Source organism: Pempheris klunzingeri, chromosome 6 (genome assembly GCF_042242105.1).
Source record: "Pempheris klunzingeri isolate RE-2024b chromosome 6, fPemKlu1.hap1, whole genome shotgun sequence".
Taxonomy (NCBI): Eukaryota; Metazoa; Chordata; class Actinopteri; order Acropomatiformes; family Pempheridae; genus Pempheris; species Pempheris klunzingeri.
In genome coordinates this window covers 13,420,959-13,442,000 of record NC_092017.1, presented here as the reverse complement: position 1 = coordinate 13,442,000, position 21,042 = coordinate 13,420,959, and the positions used below count along the sequence as shown (strand labels likewise).

The 21,042-nt window shown below is 39.3% G+C and overlaps 3 protein-coding genes across 3 annotated transcripts; all 3 read right to left on the bottom strand.

The window, feature by feature from the left end:
* Positions 1-637: 637 nt before the first annotated feature.
* On the bottom strand, positions 638-7,534 carry tax1bp3 (Tax1 (human T-cell leukemia virus type I) binding protein 3). Its single transcript, XM_070832044.1, has 4 exons — positions 7,202-7,534; positions 5,121-5,240; positions 3,196-3,273; positions 638-3,053 (listed from the first exon to the last, which is right to left on the bottom strand). The coding sequence occupies exons 1-4, from the start codon at positions 7,259-7,261 to the stop codon at positions 2,910-2,912; spliced, it is 402 nt and encodes a 133-aa protein (XP_070688145.1). The 5' UTR covers positions 7,262-7,534; the 3' UTR covers positions 638-2,909.
* Positions 7,535-8,978: 1,444 nt separating this feature from the next.
* Positions 8,979-11,755, bottom strand: hsh2d (hematopoietic SH2 domain containing). The gene is made up of 5 exons (XM_070832858.1): positions 11,603-11,755; positions 10,551-10,640; positions 10,285-10,450; positions 9,802-10,050; positions 8,979-9,532 (listed from the first exon to the last, which is right to left on the bottom strand). The coding sequence occupies exons 1-5, from the start codon at positions 11,728-11,730 to the stop codon at positions 9,086-9,088; spliced, it is 1,080 nt and encodes a 359-aa protein (XP_070688959.1). The 5' UTR covers positions 11,731-11,755; the 3' UTR covers positions 8,979-9,085.
* A 2,580-nt stretch (positions 11,756-14,335) lies between these two features.
* Positions 14,336-20,594, bottom strand: LOC139202761 (ras-related protein Rab-8A). The gene is made up of 8 exons (XM_070832332.1): positions 20,450-20,594; positions 19,898-19,958; positions 19,137-19,197; positions 18,596-18,673; positions 18,344-18,433; positions 18,135-18,200; positions 16,949-16,999; positions 14,336-16,813 (listed from the first exon to the last, which is right to left on the bottom strand). Exons 1-8 carry the CDS (start codon positions 20,571-20,573, stop codon positions 16,724-16,726), a joined length of 621 nt encoding a protein of 206 aa, XP_070688433.1. The 5' UTR covers positions 20,574-20,594; the 3' UTR covers positions 14,336-16,723.
* Positions 20,595-21,042: the final 448 nt, after the last annotated feature.

The window sequence follows — 21,042 nt, the reverse complement described above, 5'->3', positions numbered from 1 at the left end:
GCAAATTCAGCTCAGCCATGTTTGGCACTCAGAAAACCGTCAGTTCCTTAGTAGTACAACAGATTATACATCACCTGCCTTCATGAAGCCAGTAACTAACTTGGTCAGAACAATTGTAAAGTGCATTAACCTGTACTAAATCAAAGATGATGAAAGCAGGCCCTCTTAGCCACAGATCTGAAGGAATCGTAAACATTTGCTTTAAAGAGAGAATTAAGTGCGTCTGAAAGACAAAACCCAAAATGAACCAGTAGAACACATTAAAATCAACCTTTCCTCACAAGCTTTTTAATAGTGAGTCACTTTCTGCGAATAGTTTCTGCTCATTTTGCTGCATCACGGACTGTTTGTTTCCTCAAGTCCTCAGTTCAAAGGCAAGTGATTGGTTCCAGGCTCACATATTTAAGAGATGAAAGTCGAGAAAGCTCTCTGTATCAAAATGCCTTGGTAAACACAGAAAGGTCAGGGAATAGATTCTTTGCTTTGAAATGTCAGCTGATTACTTTATAACAGGTTTCATGAAGCTATTTCAAGGGCCTGTAAGATAAAAAAGGCTTTGCAGTGTGGAGAGGAGAGGGGTAGGAAAAAAAAGATATTATATTATGTTGGTGCTTTGTCAATAAACGGCAGAAAAACATTATTTCTTGTTCAGTCACTTTATATCTGAGAAACGTTCATACAATAAAATGTGTACAGTCGAATGCAAAACTTTGCTCTGCTGGAAGTTATCATGTACAAAATCCAAAGGCAGGAGGACGTGATTCAAATAGAAAATACTGCAAGTGATTTTACATTAGTCTCATTTCTAAATGTACCACTGTACCAAAGTACCCAACTCCTCAGGGTCCTAAGATGATAACACAAAACACCAAAGTATTTATGTCAGTCTAAATTTAGTCTTTTCTGGTTTTTGTAGATACTTTTGGCTTGTGAGGCCCCTGAAAATCCTTTAACTGAAATGATCTGAGAAGAAAACAATCAGTCTTCAATTGAACCATTCAAAATCTATGTCAACACTCTGGCCATGAGTTGTGAGGAGGGGTCACAAGTAAGATATGGCTCAATTTTAAGGGCTCACAAGCCAAAAAGGTTGGGAACCATTGCTGTGCGATATCAAAAGGTTTAAATACAAAATGGAATATATATAAAAAGCGTAAAATTGACTCCGTCCATGTGGTATTTTGGCTGCTTTGAATAGGGAGATACCTTTAGGCAGAGTGTACCTTTAACATGTATTTACTGTTATATCAGCATAATGCTGATTCCCAATGGCATTATTAGTTTCATTTCACTTTAATAATACCTGTTTTTTCACAGTGGGTATTTCATGTTGGACTGAACACTTAAATGTAATAATCAAGTTTGCCACATAAGGTTGTTAGTATCATACAAATCAAATGGTTCTATTCAACACATACAAAACATATTATATGTACCCCTAGCATAACAAGCCAATAACATCACCCAAAGATACAAGATTAGTGTTTTTATAACAATTTCAGTACTGTAACATTTCAAAGCCAAAATATTGTTTATGATTAGCAATGAATCATTCATTTGCAGTGTTATGCAGTAAATAATCAGATTACATTTAGTGGTATTAAGCGTTAATTTAAGGCTGCTCTGCACGTCCCCAGTTATCAAACAACATTCACCCCTGCTTGGTTCAGATTTACAGTTTTGACTTTGGTCACTGACAATTAACAACTTCAAAACATTTTACAGATTGAGACAATCTGAACGCAGCTGATTCCAGTGTGAAACTAGCGGATTTGCTTCCATAAAAATGGCAAAAATACCAACTTTCCTTTGTTGAATCTGATAACGATACTTGAGAGAGTATATTAAATATGACAGGTGTTACCCAAAAGTAGGTCCAGCTTGTGGAATGGTGTTCGGATGAGAGATAATTAGTGTCACTTGGTGAAAACTCTGCACTGTGAGCTGTGCTGTTGCTTTAACAGACACATGAAGAGAGCGGATGTTACTTCCCCACCACAGATGTGAGAGACATCAACAAAAAGTAAGATAAATAGAACAGAAAGAAGCATCAGTAAAAGAATAATTAGTGAAAAGACATTAGTATGCATTAAAACATACAGGTAAATGCTTTTTTGTACAGACTTTGTAGAGTGTAAAAAAAGAAAACAATTACAACCACTGCTTTGCATATTTTGATCACTGCAGAGTACTTTGGCTTTTACTTTGGCATTTGATGCTGTAGTCTTGATGGAATGACAGTAAAACACTGCGTTTATTATCTTAATGAGATGAAACGCTAATCAATAATGATACAATAAACAGGCATTAATACAAAAAGATCGAAGATGTTCGAAGACGTCCTAAACTGGCATCAACAAAGACTATGATTACTCCCAAAAAATACTCCTGTCAAGCGTGGACTGAGGAAGTGGGAATGGATCAAGAATGCAGCGTTATTTAAAACTGATGCACAGTTAAGAGTTTTGCAAGCAGTATTTTCTGAAAGCTCTTCCAAAAACGCATTTCAGATCATGAGAGTCTTTATAATATTCTCAGTGAATTCTTTGTTTAACTCGAGAACAGATTTAGACTAAATGTATTTGAGCCCTGTTGGGACTGGCAGATATGCTACAAAGACACATAAAAAGTTTAGTGGAAAAGTTAGAGATGGGTTTGAGTGTCACTGGAAAGGAGGAGCACCCTCTCCCTGTTCAGTGACGGATCGTAATGAGTGAACTTTTGCCGATTCAGGCGTCTGAATGTGATCGATCTGAACGATCTGATGTGGTCCGCGTAATATTTTTGCATAAACATAGGAATAAAGGCCTCTGTGCCACCATCATCTGATTTAGTGGGAGTCTCAGTGTATGAGAGTGTTCAGTCCCTGGCTATTGCATTAGTCTGTGGTTATAAGCAGTGCCACTACGTTACGGTTTGGGGCACATAGACTGTTTGACAGCTTCCTCCAGCGACCTCCTGGTTACTAGTAGCCGCACCACGTCCTCGCTTTTCTTTGTTAGTCTCTTACGAGCCTGGTCATGGGTCACCATGGTCATATCCCAGCCGTTTACCTAGGATCAAGACAATCATTTAGTTTGAGAAAAAACGTTTTTTCACATTTACCGCTCCTGATGTACAGCTCCTCTCTGACTCTATAGTGTACACATGGTGCCATCTTGTGGATCTCGACCAAAGCTCTATTTCACCACACACCTGCATTATTTTGTCCCCCATCCTCAAGCCTGCGTCTTGAGCTGGTCCACTTGGAGTTATCCTGGTCACATAGATGCCCTTCGGACACAAACACATTCACCATTTTACATGATCTCAGCTGTATCACCAAAGCAGACAAATAGAAAATATGGAAATCATAACATTTAACAAATAGAGATTAAATAACATATACTGTAGTATCATGTAGTCTCTCTGGTTTGATCTACATGTTTGAACTGTTCTTTCACTGTTGACTAGGAATGAATTATATTTAATTCAATTGATAGCACAAACTGAAGTGAATAAATTGGCAAAACCATCAGAATATGATCTGAAAGTGTGTTTGCAGACATCCTCAATATCATAAACATTGTGAAAGAAACAAATTAAAGCTTTTTTTTTATCTCTGAAAAAACAAATTAGGACGATCTAAGCATGTTTAGATTCATACCTTGTATGAGGTAAAATTCAGCACAAGTAGATAATAGGTTGACAGTTTATCAATAACTCGATGTCTTGAGAGAACACAAACGCCTGTAGTAAACAAGTGGCTTCCAAGATCTAACAATAAGTCCAGAATAAAGCCTGCGCCTGACCATTATTTCAATCATCTGTCAGTTATTTTCTTGATTCATGATTGATTCTTGATTGTTTTGCCTAAAAATACGTGAAAAACATCCATAACAACTTGCTTGTTTCGTTCAATCAACAGTCCATAAGTATATCAAATATAATCAACATTCAATTTACAATGAAGTAAAACTAATAAAAGCAGCATATATTTGACAAACTGGTGCCCACATATTTTTTGGCATTTGTACTTGATCAATGAAAAGTACTTAATTTTCCTTCAATCGATTGAATTGACTGTCACAGATGAGAAGGAAGAAAGCCGGTGATACACCGAGATAAGAGGTGAGCTAACCCGGCTTGGACCTGGCTGAGGTTGTGGGAAGGTGGAGTGGACAAAATGGGACTCACACTGGGCAAGCAATGACAAATCAGACTGTTTATGCTCACACCTTTACAGAGACCTGAGCCACACCTTTACAGAGACCTGAGCCACACCTTTACAGAGACCTGAGCCACACCTTTACAGAGACCTGAGCCACACCTTTACAGAGACCTGAGCCACACCTTTACAGAGACCTGAGCCACACCTTTACAGAGACCTGAGCCACACCTTTACAGAGACCTGAGCCACACCTTTACAGAGACCTGAGCCACACCTTTACAGAGACCTGGCTCCATCGTTCGGTGCTCTAACACAGTCAAAGATAATGGACAATTTTTCCAAGATGTGGAATTTGTAATGTTAAGATGAAGACTTATCATCACTATCCCCAGATGTATATATATAACATTATGTATTGTTTTTTTCTATATTTGATCCTGTTCTATTCTAAATTTAATTCTCTGTATATACACCATGTTCTATGTGTGTGTCTCATGAACAGGCTTCAACTTTCATGTCCTTGTGCACATCTGTTGTCAGCAGGTAAGACACAGCTTTGTGTAAACCTGTATCATTTCTTTCTATGACATCAGGTAGGTGTAGTTTGTTCTGTCCTGAGGCTGCTGGTAATGTGTTCAGGCCTGTCTCCCATTTGTAGCTCACCAGAGCACTGCTATTGTGCCACGGGGCTTCAACAGCGCATGGGATGAGGAACAGAAGAAGAGTTCGGTAGGGAGCTATGCCATGTCAGAAAGTAATTGGTGGCTTTGTGTTCCAGAAACACACACAAGGCCTTTCACTATAACTGTTTATCATCTTTGTTACTGCTTTAAAGGATTGTATCTGTTGTATTATGATGATACTATGCCATGCATTAAGTAATTTGGTCCCCATCACCCACCTGTGTTTACTGCATACATTTCCAGTAAATAAAGACCTGATACACTTGTATGCACACGCAAAAACTTACTTTGTCAGTCTTGTCCCCAGAGAAGGGGTTCTGCCCGGGGTCCTGGTCTATCCCTCCTCCGATGCTGAAGCCCAGGATCAGATTATTGTCCTGCCGCAACTTCTGGATCTGAATTCTTTGCTGTTAGACGGAAAAAACAAAACAAAATCAGCGCCATCTTCATAGAGTATAATCCGGCCAAATTAAAAACCCTGGCACAAAGGCATTCAGGATTTGTTTACAATTACTGACGAGTTAGTGATCAGGACCACGGGGGACACTGGCTTACTGGCAGCAGTCTCATGTGCCAGACATCTGAACCGCTGGTTTATCAGTGCTGCATAACTGTCAATATATGTCTCTCCATCAGGGTCGCTAAGACAAGCTCCTGTAAATTACTGTTCTTGTTGATTAAAGACACTTTTTAGCTCTTTATTACCGTATGAGAGGACTGTTTTTGTATGTAATCCTTCCCAAACACTCCACAGCAGTTTCTAAACGTAATTATTTGGCTCAGTACAAATAAGAAGCACAAAAATAATATATGCCTTACAAGGCAATGTGTCACTCTGTCATTGATCAAAACTGCAAGATGAATTTAACTATTCAACAAGTCCATGCACAGTCTTTTATCCAACAGATCATGTTTGTAAAGGATAATGACGTTAAACAGTTTTAAAAATATTGCAAATGCAAAAAAAGGTTTGATTTGATGTAAACGCTGAATGACATTCAGCTGCTATCAATTTGAAAACAGGAAAACGACTGTATACAACAAAGTTACCCTCCCCGACTAGTCACAGCGCACGACAAATGGTGGATTTCAGAGGCTTTTCCCGGGTAAGTGAAGTCCACCACAGTAGAACAGAGACTTTTTTTAGTGCAGTCTTGACACTGACAAGCAGCTGCAGGCTCACTAACCAGATGGATGGATGACTCTGAGAGTAGGACTCCTCCTCACAGCACTCCTCAACACAAAGGCTGCCTGTGTGTGTGATGATGAATAACCAGACATTCACTGAGTGGTGTGGCTGACACAATGAAGTCTGAGGATGTCTGGAGCTTTGTTAATACGGAGTACGAGTCAATCGGCTGGTCAGGACTTACAAGGCACTACAACCCATTTCTGTCTCACTGTAAAAAGAGGTTTCTACACCCGACTGGTAGACTATCTATCACTCAAGCTATAAATAGGACACTACTTGTTTACAGATAAGTAAATTTCTATATGAAGACATGAGAGGGGACGATGTCGTATTAATATCAAAAAGTGAAAATGTATGTTTGAGCAAAACCAACCAATTTCGGGCCGGCCAACAGCTTGGCTGATATTATCTTTTTGCAGAAGTAACAAGAAATTACAGTATAATAATGTTAAAAAAATATGTTTGGGCTCAGTTAGAGAGAGCTCTTCAACCTGGGAGCCTTGAGGAATTTATGTCCCAAGTGTTCATATGTTTATCACAACTCTTTGATATATAAAAAATCGCCCTCTGGAATATCAATGTTGGTATCTACCTCAGAAATACAGCACTATTGAGGATATAGTAAATATATTTTCTTTGTCAACTTCCACCAGTGCTGCTTTAATTCCTTTATCCAAGCACTTCACAACTTTGAAGTTAAACATCCATGATCTAAAAACAGCTTACAGGGCCTGTTATTGATAGAGGGTGGGTGCCTGACTATCACATGGAAAAACACCTATAACCTGCCTGATACACACCGAGGTGACGCCCATCTGTCAAGAAATGCCCGTCTTTTAATTAACAGGCGTCAGCAAAATATTGGCAGTATTTGTTAACCCATATCAGTGCACCGTGTCCTGATACAGCGGGTTAACGAGTTGTTTGGTTAGCATACATGTAGCATTACCAGGTTAACTGAAGTGCTATCCTGTGTCCGCAGTGAACACGTAGCCTAACAAACAAAGTGGGTTTAGCAGTTAACATAGCTAGCTAGCCTCAGTGAGAGCAGCGTGGTTGACTAACAGTAGTTAGTTCAGACTTTTGTACTGAGTTTTCAGTTTTATGTTACCGTCGGACCCGCAGCAGAACAATAGAGTTAAATTGAAACAGCCATAACGTTTCGACCAAACTTACCACAACAGCAGTCACCGGCTGTCCTGGGATGTAAGACATGGATGCTTTGGGATGTTCCATCTTAAATAAACGTAAAAACTTGCAAAGTCTGCGGCTGTAAAACTCACAGGTAGAAAAATAACCAGGGTTTCAACTGTGGGACAACTTCCTAGATGACTACATGGGTCTCAGCGGGCTGCTCCCTGGATGGAAACCAACTGCTTCCCTGATGACGTAATTTCGCCTCCCGGCCTGTCAGGTCTGCGTGTTTCGTTGGTGCGGTGTAGCCGGGGAGGGCGGTGTTTAGGCGTTTAGACGTCGCCCCACTGACTCTGAAGAGTCAAGCGTTACAAATCAAACCCCCCCACAGGATTGTCGGTGCCGTGTGTGTCCCGGGACGAGACTGAGTGTTTTCCTTAAAAGGAAGTGACCTCCTTTGTGATCCAGCAGAGCCCGCCCCTCATCTGTTTGACAGAATATGCGGAAAAAGATAACCACGCATAGGTGTCCAAGTAATGTGAACATCTAGAGGATAAGCAACTCATTTCACACTAATAACTAGTCTGATAAAGTTTATGTACTTAAACTTTGAGGAATATTGTTTCTTTACACCACAAAAATCACATTCATTCTTGACATGCAGTCAGGTTTTAATCAACATATGACGAATAGGCTATGATATATATAAGAAGTGAAGCATAGAGCTGAAACAGAAGTATGTGAGTTTGGGTGAACAGAATTGATTTATTCCTGATTCATCATAGTCAAAATCAGGTATGTGTCTTGTTATAAACAGACAGACGGTAGAGTGATGATAATAATAACAATGAGCCAGGACAGCGATAACAGCCTTGGAAACCAAAACAGATTTTTTAGCTCAGTCATGTAACAAAATTTACTGTGGATACATTGTCCCCACGTATGTTTCTACCCGTGAAACAAGTTTGACCAGTATCTGCATTTTCTCTTTCTGTAGTCAAGGCAGCTGTCTTTGACCAGATCATTTCTGCTTTACATGTGCTGTTTTAAACTTCCTCCTGCTACTCTTTTCATGCTTCTTTACATTACCGATGAGGCCTTGAATTTAAAAGCCAAGTGCAGGATGAGGCTGGTAAGTAGCTGCAGCGAGATGCCGATAAAGATTCTTCTTATAAAACAATGTCTATCTGTTTTCTCTGTTGAATAAACTAACAAATAGATTAAAGAAAAATAAAGCATACACATGTCACTGGCACTCGTCAGTAACATGAAGGCTACAGTTTAATCTATTTTATAATTTTATACTCTTTAACTTTGCAAAAGAGGAGCAATTGCCTTAATTTACGTTCAGCTGAGTCCTAACCGACATCATCCAAGCATCTGCAGCTTTGATTCACTTATGTAAAGGAAACAGAGAGATAGTTTGTACAATGTATGTTACAAGCCTCTAATGTGAGACTATTCCTGGGCTGGGACCAGTAACTTCCTAGACTCTTGGCGTCGCCATGAGGTTGCCAAGCAACCAGCAGAGGCTTCACTGATCCCTGCCAAGACGTACGCAGTCTGGTACATTAACCTCTGTATAATCGCATCTTGTTTTTAAGTTTTGTGGGTTTTAGGGATGCTGGCTGACAGATTTAATTTTGTGTGGACAGACCAATAGCATCTTTTTCCCCTCCTGTTTACAGCCTTTCTTTAAGGGTGAGATAACTTGCTGCTGGCTGTAGCCTTTATATTTATCAGGTTTCAGTAAGATTTCAGTATTCAATGTGCGGACTATTGCTCATTTTCCTTTGTATGCTGCCCACTTGGGGTTGGATGTGCACACTATCCACCTTCTTGACCCTGATTCAGTTATGTTTCAGTCATTCCAAAATCCACTGATCAATCTATCTTTGCAGTGTTTTCTACGGGAGTGGTTGTTTATCAGTAGCCTGGGGCAAAAGGTGGAGGTGGAAGGTATTCCTGAGGTAACCCTCCATCAGTCAGGCTTGTGTAGGACAATGGTGGACCACTGAAGGTCTGCTCCCCTGTGATCTCGTGGTACTCATTCTCAGTGTTTCCACTGCTGTCAGTAATCTCTGCATACATAAACTCCTGTGACATGCTTTTCTTCCTTTGCAATTTCTTCTTGAGGTTCTTAAGGTTGGTGACAACAGACAGCTTTGCTTCCTGGCTCTTTACAGAATGGATGTTGGAGCTGAACGGGTGTTCGGTGGCTGCAGGTATGGAGGGAGTCTGTGGCGCAGAGACTGTTCGGACACAAGCGTGGTTCTGCTTTGGTGGAGGAACAGAGCTCCTAGCAGGTACTATAGGGAGCTGGTTGGAGGGAGGGTTGCAGGCAGTATATCTTTTTCTGGCCATTGGCACAGGCTGGGGATCATAAACACAAAACATACAGCATAGAAATTTGTCAGAAAATAAGAGGAATCGTTAAATTTCAATGTTAAGGCTGCTGAAAACCTGGTTTTCAATCTCAGGTATATGTGGAAAACACTAACTAATCATGACTAAAAGCAAAACTCAAGGTCTAATTTCTTGTCAACATTTGTCGACCCTTTATCTTAAGACTTTCAAGAATTAAAACAGGACATCAGTTTTAGCACCAGACATCTTCTGATACGACTAAGATCACCATTTACCGATGCTGGAACTGGGGAGGTGACGTGTGGAAATTCTTCTTCCAAACAAGGGTAAAGTCTGTTTGGAGACTGGACTGCAGAGTTCCTCAGGTTATTTGGTCGATAAGGAAGGGCAGGAGGGGTGTCTTCTTGTGATACAGGTTGACTTAAGCTGGGATGCAGGGAGTTATTTGGTAGCAAACTTGTGTTATGGTCCAGATGTCCTTGGGGAAACAGTATTTCTGCATAGTCCGTCTTGTCATTTGAGGTCTTATGTAAGATCAGACAGACAGAGAGAAAATAACACAAGAGTGTGTGACTGTGTACTTTTTTGCATGCTGCAGAGGTGGCAAACACATAAGCAAATACTGTGGTTTAGAAAGTGAAGGTGACTAACCCTAGTCCTAGGGTAACCTAACCCTAGGGCGAACAACCCTATGTCCTTGCGCTTATTTTACTTTACTTAAATTTAGTTAATTCATAATACTTAAAATATTTCATCACCTGTCCACATGCAACAGTCAACACCTCACTGAAAGGCATGATGGGAGTCCTGCGGTGAAAGTCCACCAGGTCCTGCAGGAACCGGTGACGCCTGTTCTCCCCCACTATGATGTAGTGGCCGTCCTCCAGTGCATCAATCATGAAATGTCTGCAGCGGTCCACAGCACTGAGGGTCAAAGAAACAGAAAGGAAAGAGCTTTTTGTCGGACTGAGTGTGTGAGTTTAGACTGTGGAATAAAGCTCCCTTTAATTCTGCTGACACTCACCGGTACGAGAGAGTGTAGCCAATCCTGCTCTCACTGACCCTGATAAGGAAGTAGCCAGGAGGCTTGGACATGAGCAGTTCCTCTGCCGTCCTGCAAAAATCATTAACATGCCATTACCAAAGACAAAAAGCCCCTTTTACACATGCATTTTAATCTGTAAGTGACCAGGCAGTTTAATTGGGAGGAGCATTGCATGTGAACTGGAACTAGAATCAGTTTGCTGGGACTTTAACATCATAAGATCTGTAGTTTAGCTTTTAACACACAAAAAATGTTGTTACTATGTGCATGAATGCACCAATTAGTTATTACATCAGTGTGCTAAATGCAGCACAATCTAGGCTTGTCAGTTAAGTTTGAAGTAAAGTTATTCAAGCTGTGAATTTGTATACTGAGTGTGGAGGAGCCATAAATCTATTTTAAGAAGAAATCTGCTGAAGTATAAAGTTCAAAGTCCACTCTTCAATGGGCTACTTCACTGTATGAATATGTGCAGCACAAGTAAACATGTATAATAGATGTTAAAGGAAGTAATCCTGTGGAGAAAAGGTGCAGCGCTCATGTAGAAGTAGAAGGATCTCTCTTTTGTTACACAACATTTCTAACTGCAGTGAAGTTTTTGTGGTATTTTTGTTTTGCACATGCCTATAATGGAGAATAATTTTGATTCTCGTGTTTATGTTTAACAAAAGAAGTTATTATTACTTCTTGAAAATGAGACATTTAGGAGATTCAAGATTTGTCCCTGTTTAGACTTGTCTTGGCTAGGCTTGTGGATTTTTTACTCATTACTCTATATTGTAAATGTATTTTATGTCTAAATAAAGTTTTACTTTTACATTGTACGTTACTCTTTTTACCCTTTTCCTCTACAAACATATAATATCAACTTAAATGTCTATACCTGAGCAATTTACTATAACTCACTGCATGCTGGAACACAACACTGATATCTTTATCGTTAACGATTTTAAAACATGGCTCTAAACATTCCTCCCTGTCAGCCGCCCACTGTTACAGATGGCAGACAGTGATAGACTTTGTGAACTTACTTCCTGGAAGTGATCCCATGAAACCATTCTGGTACAATGTCGTTCCTGATCACAGACTGGACTTGGGACTCTGTGAACCAGACGAAAGCATCAGGATGTCCTTGTAATGACTGGCTCCACTCCATCATCCCAGGACCCTGATCATTTAATCGTCTGCTGCTTCTGTTGGGAGATTAATTTACATTTCATTCAGTCCACACACAAGACAGGTGTACACACACTGTACATAAAATACATGCAGTAGAAACCACATGTAAACATATGGGCTGTCACTCAGAACAATAGTGCATCGATCTGCTTCTTCATCCTTTTACACACAGTTCCACTGAATAAGTCATGGTAAACACTGTGAACATTGTTCCTCTCTTACTCACTTTTATACTTTGTGCTTTTCATCATTAACATGTTGCAGATTTGACATCATAAAAACTACTTACAATGCAAACTGTAGCCTAGACAGGATGATGCACTACTGTTACTGTAAATATCACTTTTACCTTTTACAAATGTACCTGCTTTCATTTGATTTGCTCAATAAATTAAAAACTAAAGACCAAACTGTCAAATAGTTAAAATTGACAGTTTTGTTAATAAAACTCAAGCTCACAGTAAAAGCTACTCACCTTCTTACTCACCTGACTGCTCCGTGATAATAAAATGACACAGCAGAGCTAACTCACCTGACAACATCCATCTGGGGGTGGAGGCAACACTCACATCTTTGGAAGTAGCTGTTAAACAGACACACACATGTAGAGAGACCACATAACAAATAATATGAAATATTATCAAATATACTGCAGGTAAAACATTTTTATGGTTAGACAGGTGAGCATTTATCTCTAAGTGTGACAGTATGTCTGACTATAGGAATGTGAGCTACAAAATACACCACAAAGCTACAGATGTGTTTACCAATACAGAAGAAAAAAGAGGTTAAAGGGAAGGTTTGGATGGATCAGAGAGAAGCAAAGTCAGATGAGATGAGAGGTTTCAGTTGTGCTCTCTTTAGCCGTTGCATAACGTTAAATTTGCTCAAGTATTAGTTCATAATGCCGAGGTGGGAGGCCTGGCATGTATTGTAATGCAGAAAGTACACATATATAAAGACAAGTGATTGAGGCTCTCTCAAGCACATTTTTTATTGTTACCACCACCACAATACCACGGACCCCTGTGCACCGTACCCTCTCTAACGCTCTTCTGATTCCTGCACATTTTGTCATTTTTGATTTCATTGTAATGAAAGGTAATGATGGGAAGCACGGTGGTGCCGTGGTAAGCACTGTTGCCTCACAGCAAGAAGGTCCCAGGTTTGGATCTGCTGGCCGGCTGGTTTGCAGTTTGAACCTGAACCTACTGTGTGGAGGCTTGCGGGGGCACTCGACTGTTACCTCTAAGCAACTTTTCTATGTGATGTATGTAGCTACTACATGACTCATATTTGTAGGTTTAAAAGAAAATAAGAAGGTTGTTCAGCTAATGATTTGTTAATATGCTAATGCTGAGCAAGTTTGTGTTTGTGCAAAACTTTCTCTGACTTCCATCTGCTGTTCTTGTCAGAGAGGAACCTCTCACAGAAGGGAACTACCTTAACAATCAAATTCATGGTCTTTGCCTTCATCATTGTTGGTGACATATAAAATGTTCAATGCACTGATTCAATGAAAATGCCCGATAATGGAGGAGAGCCACTGAAGGGAAAGCAAAGAACCAGTCTGGGAAGTTTTCCTCCCACACAACGATTGTCCAAATGAAAAATACCAAAATAAACGACAAAGTCGTGCTGTCTTGACGGTGTGCGAAGCAGAAGTGATGATCTCCACTGCAAATGTTTTTGTGGGGCCCTTTTCCATTTCAAACAAACAACCAACAGGCATGAGAAGAACATGTTTACTTAGAAGAGACGTTAGAGAGGTGACATTTTTGCCCTTGAGTAGAATGACATACTTCTCTCAGGTGTGGAACACACATGCCAGGTATGTTGCCAGCTGCACCAATTTCTAGCCAAATGCAGAATATTTGTCACAGACCAGACAGACATGGTGCTGTGCACTAGCTGATTCATTTTCAAACTGTGGAGGACAAAACATGACTTTAAATGATTAGATTGATATTAGATGATATAATTAATTTGTACAAAGAGATTATGTAAAATAAATAAATCTAAATATAAATCATCAGCACCAAACAGCTGGGATTTGTAATAAAACTGATTTTTTTTTTACAAAGAACTTATGAATACATTTTTTGCTCATTGGGATGACCTGCTTGAGGTGACACTGAGGTGTTCTTATACTGGACAGGTTTTTAGTAACTATGATAATTTTATATAGCGCAAGGTTAGTGCTTTACAGTAAAAACAGATAAAGTTAAAAGACAATAAATCAGCATACCAGTCAAATGAAGGACAATAAATTGAATGAAATGAATAATTTGGATTAATTGGACATTTTAAAAATTCAAATTTTCAAAAATGTTTTGTACATTTAATGTTTTCAACATCTTACTTCCTAGAAAGTCAAGTTTGGGCCTCTGTATATTATGGTTTGTATATAATCCTTTAGTTTTTTCTAAATAGATTTTTTTTTTTAATTCATATAAGGTGGATTTTGGACAAAATATGTCTCCAGTTGCTTACATTTTCTGATCACAGGTCAAATTCAAATAAACACAAACACAACACATTTCAAGTAACCTTCTTGATATAGTTTTACATATTTAATAGCCCACAGGAATGTCCAAAAATAAAAAGGTGTAAATACAATAATTTGACTAAACATTTTTTAAAGAATCTTATTTTTAATAAATCATCAAAAGTACACATATCTACAAAAGGTGTAGATCAATAAGGTTTATGAAGTACAATCATTGTAGATCTTATTTACAATTGCTGAATTATTTCATTTATTTCCCATCAAATCCATCAACAATCAGCAACGAAATACAAATGGAGTTTGGGACTGCTGAAGATATGTTAACACAGAACTGGAAAGTTTACAGTTGGCAAGAATTACAAGATGACTCCAATCAAAAGAATAACTGAGCTAATTTTACAGACCAAATTTAAGCCAAACTCAAATCTAAAAACGTGCATTTTTAATCAAGCCATGAATTGGCCTCCTCCGTGAGAGTCAGTTAAACTGTGCTGAAATCAACAACGATGATTATTTAAATCCACAGGTTAACATCTATGCAGTTACATTTTCAATTCAATGACTCTTCAGCACCACTAGAAATGATTTGCTCTCACTGTAAAATATCTGAGGTGATTTTAATGAGCTTTCAATTAATTTCCTATTCTTGCGCCTGAACAGCTCAAGCGAACAAATACAACAGAATTTGGAGTGACAAGAGAAAATTAAACAGCAAGGATCATTTGCACATTTCTAATCTCAAATAAAGCTTGTCAAGTCAAATGTGCAAAAGGTTTTCTACGCACCCAGAATGCATAGTTCAGATGGCCATAATACTGGGCCAAAACAATACATGGGGACATTTGGAGAGATGAGGAAGAGGGGAGGGAATAAGAGAGAAAGAGACTAGGCAGGAGTGGGCTGGGTGCATCTGGGGTTCCCAAAATCATCGGTGGGGGAAACAAATGCGTGAAAAGCTGGAAGAAGCGAAAGCTCAACTAATGGGAATGTTATAATGGGGAAAACATCTCTAAATCAAGCCTTCTGTGTATTTTCATTATATTAACTAAAAAGAGACGAGGTTTCAGTGCTCAGATGTTTTTAGGAAGCCCAGATAGGACACATGGGGAACTTGTGCATGACTATTTTTTGCTTTCAGTTAAGACTTGCAACAAATACAGTCAACAAACGTTAAGAACTTTTTTTTTTTCTTTTTACAGAAAGAACAAAAAGGAAAAGTGCATTATCAATAAGAACATTAAAGGGCACTTTGTCATTTTGGTGCTATGTCTTGTTTCACTCCATAAATACTGCTACAGCACAGCCCCTATCCAAGGCCCAGAAAACAGTTGTGTGCATGTTCCCCCATTGGAACTGACAACTAGAAGTACGAATGCATTAAACTATGATTTCACCATCGCTGTGATTCCTTCTGTGCCACTGCTGTGGGGCTATATCGCCTCCAGGTGTTCGAGTTAGGTACTGCTAATCTACCAGCTTCAAGTGCATCAAGTGGTCTACCTCACACCGATCATATCTTTCTTATCCATTAAATCTCATTGCCTAAAATGACGATATAAGCAACAAAACGAATCCGTGTAGTCTCAAAAACAAACATACTTTGTCAAGAACCCAGTCTTACTGCAACCGTGTGAATACTTAAAATAGACATCTGAGCCCCACATACAGATTACATTGCACAGTAAAGTGTCCACAAGATGAATGGAATGTTTCAGCCTAAGAAATCAAAGAAACGACACAAGTAGAAAAGCTGGATAGAGTAAATGATATGATGAGTAAAAGGTGCTGGCACAACTGTTTCATATGGTGAATAATAATCAATGATATATATACTTACATGCCGTGGTGTGGATATATAAAAGTCTAGGCCACCAAGTAAGTACACCAATGTAGCATAGCAGTTTAAAAAAAAAAAAAAACTCATCACCTTGAAGACATTGGTTGCATATCTGACAGATGGAATATATTCACAATTGTAAAGCCCACTGAACCTTTATGTGGGTATAGTAAACCTATTCTGGAAGTATAATTTGGGCTGTTTTTAGTGATAAGGCTCAAATAAACAACTCTTGTCACTCCGACAGGTGAGAGAAACCAGCCAGGCATCAGACATTGTTGTCAGTAATAAAGGTTTGATCGTTCTGAGTGTCTCACAAGGAGGCAGTCTTTAAAAGTCAATAAAACTGAGACTGTCAGTCTGATGAGCAACTGTAAAAAAAAAGAAAAAAAAGATTTAGCATGTAACAGAGGCCACAGCGGTTAGATTCACAGGTGTCAAGGGAAGACTGGTGAACCAAGGGAGCGGTAAACGTAGTCTTTTTTCCTAATAGATAAGCATAGGACAGTGAGGAAGAAGAGGAACAAGTGAAGAAAGATAAAAGGGAGATCAGAGTGTGCTCTGTCCAGTTCTGTCCAGTGGGGGACACAGTTAAGGCGATGGTGGATGCCAACGTTTCCCGTCTCCTCACAGGAGCGTGCAGCGGAAGAAACTGCTCTTCTTGGGCTGTTCTGTAATCTTTACTCCTTGACTGCTGCCCTGTGGGTTGTTGCCCTCCTGAAATACACACAGAAGCGAAAGCAAATTGAGGACAGCAAAAACACCAGTACATGATGCAACACAGACAGCACACACTGCAGCCCACTCCAACTCCTTTGTAACTATCAAGTTTCCACTCCTCTGTGTTCTTACCAGCTTCTTGTCCATTTTTGCTTTGATGTCTCTGGCGAGGGTTAAGAAGGCCTGCAGACAAAAACAGTTACAGAAAGCAGCACGTTAATGGTGGCGATCTGGGCGGGGCCAGTGGTTTTGAATTAGAATTAATATCAACAACCCCAGAAAAAAAATTACTGAACCTTATTCATCAATATTTGTGATTTTAGACTACAAATCCAAAAGGTGCTCCAGTCTCACATCATACAGTACATATACAAATAGCTAGTCTACATATGTGCAATGAGTGCATTACATCTTTACGTGTAATTATTATGTTTAATTGCTAAGTAGGGCCCCGAAAATACATTTTAGTGAGGAAATCTATGTACCCAATAGTAGTGGATTTCTTAAAAGGACTCGCTCACTATAATTTCGTTGCCCCCAGCAGAGGCTCATGGGAGTCCCTGTGCCTCACTAAGAATTAGTCCCATGCATAACCCCCTGTAAAACCACAGCTTGTCTTTTTATACTTTGATATTTGTATGAATTGAAACTGACAAAATAAAACATGTTAATTAATGAGCTTTAGTGATCTTTGGACAGTGCCAGGCTAGCTTTTTATTAGTTATGCTAAGCTCAGTGACTTCTGGCTACTAGGGATGGGTATTTCAAGCAAAAACACTTTTCAATAGTCACTGTGAGCTATTTGAAAATTATTCAAATTAAACTCCAAAAACTCTGAGAATCAGAGACTATTTTGCCCTCGTCTTTACACAGACCTGGCTTCATCCCAACGCCCCAAATCAATCTACTGCTCCTGATGGGCGTACTACCAGGTGCCCACAAAAATGAAAGAAAATATTCATCTTAAAACAAGACGATAGTTTTATACTAAATGATTTTTTATAATTTAACAAACATTCAAAAATCATGGCCCACCCCTACTGGCTACCGTGTCATATTTAACAGACAGATATGCGACACGTATCAGTGTTCTCATCTAACTCTTGGCAAGAAAGTAAATAAAGGCGTTTCCCAAAATGTCAAACATTTGTTTATTCTCTATGGCAGAGATTCTTCCTTGGCATGCAGGTTGTCTGTGGTGAGTGGCTTTGAACTGTTACAAGCACTAAACATCATTACCCATAATTATAACAGACAGAATATTAACGATCCTAAGTGCCTTTAAAAGTCACTCCCAGCAATAAAAGTTTGAACTTACATTCTCCACGTTGATGTTCGCCTTTGCACTGGTCTCCATGAACTTGATACCGTACTCCAGTGCCAGCTGACAGCAGGAGAAAGAGACGCAATCAGTGTCAGTACTCAGCCATGATGAGCCAATATAATAAATAGGAATGAGATTCTACACTACTTTTTAAATATATTTTTCCATCTAGTTTTCACTACATTCACAGTCAAAATTATCACCTTCTCTCCTCTTTCTTTGGACACCTGTCGCTTGTCATTGACATCACATTTGTTGCCGAGGACCATCCTCTCCACATCTGCAGAGGCATGCTGTGGAAGGAAGTTTGGTAACATGAACAAACAGGACATTAATCAGCAATTAAGTGTGTTTAGAGTTGTGCATACTCATCAATACCAAACCAAAAGATACTCAAAACATGCACAGAACAGTAACACACACACAGATATATTCACTTATGTAAAATATTTTACCTCCTCTATATTCCGTATCCAGTTCTTGATGTTGTCAAAGGACTTCTCATTAGTAATGTCATAAACTAACATGATGCCCTGCAGAGGTTATAAAGGCAAACACATTAGAAAATAGAGTAGCCAGAAAACAATGAAGTCATGTCTTACCAATTCTCATTAGTCCACAGAGACACACTTGGAAATTAGGTGTGTCTAATGCGATTTTCCCGTGTCAACCTTTATTAGTGATGCATCACATGATTTAGAGCCACAAGTAAAAGCATGGCACTTGAATGACAAAGAGACATCTGATATAAAACACAAGCATCCAGTTTAACTTGAACTAAAGTAGAGGGAAACAAAAATACCATAGCAATGCACTGAGTGTGCTTGTAAATGTCCTCCTGAGAGTTAAAATTAGCTACAACAATGCTGGGCGTGGCTCCGTTTAAAAGTTTATGCTGCGGTACATACAGCTGAGAAGCCCACCACTTCACATATGCAGATCCTAGAGATAAATTTATACTATTACATGAATTGTAAGGCTGACAATATGACTTACCATGGCTCCTCTGTAGTAGGCTGTTGTGATGGTCCTGAACCTCTCCTGTCCTGCTGTATCCCTATATAGAAAATAATTGTAAGTTTACAGTGCAGAACCTAGCAAAACTGATCCACTCACCAAAGCACCATATTTTCTCAAAAAAAACTTCTGAGGAAATTCACTTATTTACTATGTTACTGAAGGCAGATTATGAGAACTTTAATATCAGTTTCATCTCTGTGCATTAAGCAAAGAGCCCAGAAAAAAGGGGAAACTGTTAACCTCACTTGAACGCTGAAGAAAATGCATAATCAACTTCCTAAGTGCCTAATTTGATGTCATACTGCAAACTAGTCACCACATCTAAGAGTCAGCTTGCAAGGGTTTGTTAAAAATTGCAAGTCCAGCAACTCTGAGAACATGTCATGTGAGATGCTTCATGCAGCCAGAGGGCACAGCATAGGTCTCGACATAGCTCCAATGTTGACTGCTCTGTAAACCACAGTAATCTAATTTCTTTCCCCTCTAGATATGTTTTGGAGTGCTGGAATACACCTTTGACAGCACTGTGCCATTTTTACCTTATCACAGTTTTAACAAAAACACAGTCTAATACAACCGATCTGTAATAAACTATTTCATTGGATGATTATTGTATTAAACTACATTGTACTGGTTAGAGGTATTTAATAAACTGGAAATTGAGTGTAATTGTGATCCACCAGTGAATCTTTCTTCTGCCCCTTCAATAAAACCGTGACGTATCATGACTATCTTACCATATTTGTAGCTTGATCTTCTTTCCATCTAATTCTATTGTTCGGATCTTGAAGTCAATTCCTGAAAAACAAAACACATAACAATACATTTAAGCACATCTGTCATCTGGGATCTCACTGATAGTGGCATTAATGTTTAATGATTAGATGCACAGAGTGGTTGATCAATACTTATTGTAGCGTTGGCTACCAGAGTGCGAAGTACAGACTATTGGTCATATGGAAAATGCCCACGAGCTCACTGACAGCTCTGTAGCTTGTTAGCTCAGCTTGTCATATTTCATATAACATATATATGTACTGTTACAGCTTGGTGGAGAATCCACCCCAACAGTTCATGCATACAGGGGCTTAATAAGTATAACACAGTACAATAAATGTCGTTGTCGGGTCTGGAAAACCCCTCTAACAAGCCGGCAGAGCTATTTCCTGACTAGCTTCTGCAAGATGAATGCTAGCAAGAAAAGTTAGCACCAAATTAGCATGACGGGATGGGCTGTTCCTGTACCACTTTTCGGCAAAGACAATACTGATAATACGACTTTTACTCACCTATAGTAGAGATAAACGTTGAGTTAAAGGCGTCCTCTGAAAATCTGAATAGCACACAGGTCTTCCCGACGCCTGAATCGCCGATTAAAAGTAGTTTAAACAAGTAATCGTAAGTCTTCGCCATGTTATTAGTTAGCTTACTATTGCGGATATCCCGCCCCTTTGTACAGACAGAGACGTCACCAGTTGTGAGCTGTCTATTGGTCAGATTAGCTGTCAATCATCTTCGTCGCCGTGGCTCCGGAAGTCCGTCGTCATGCTGCTGGGTTTGCTCGTTTTGATGTCTCGGGTCACCCGGAGCGAGAAATGTAATCACCAGTTTAATTAACATCGTGTAGAGATGGATGTTTGTCATCTAAATAACCCACATTGAGCTGATGAGGGTTGTGCTGTGTACTCTATCGAAAAGAGACAAAATATTCTCAATGATTTATTTCTGTGATTTATAATCTATGTCATCAAGTAGGACAATCAACCGAAGTTAGTTTCCCTTTCCTTTCTTAACTTCAGGGGTAACGCTGACTTATCGACTCAGTGTGTCATTGAAAATATCATAAATGTAATAGAAATCATATCTAGAGCTTAAGTATCTC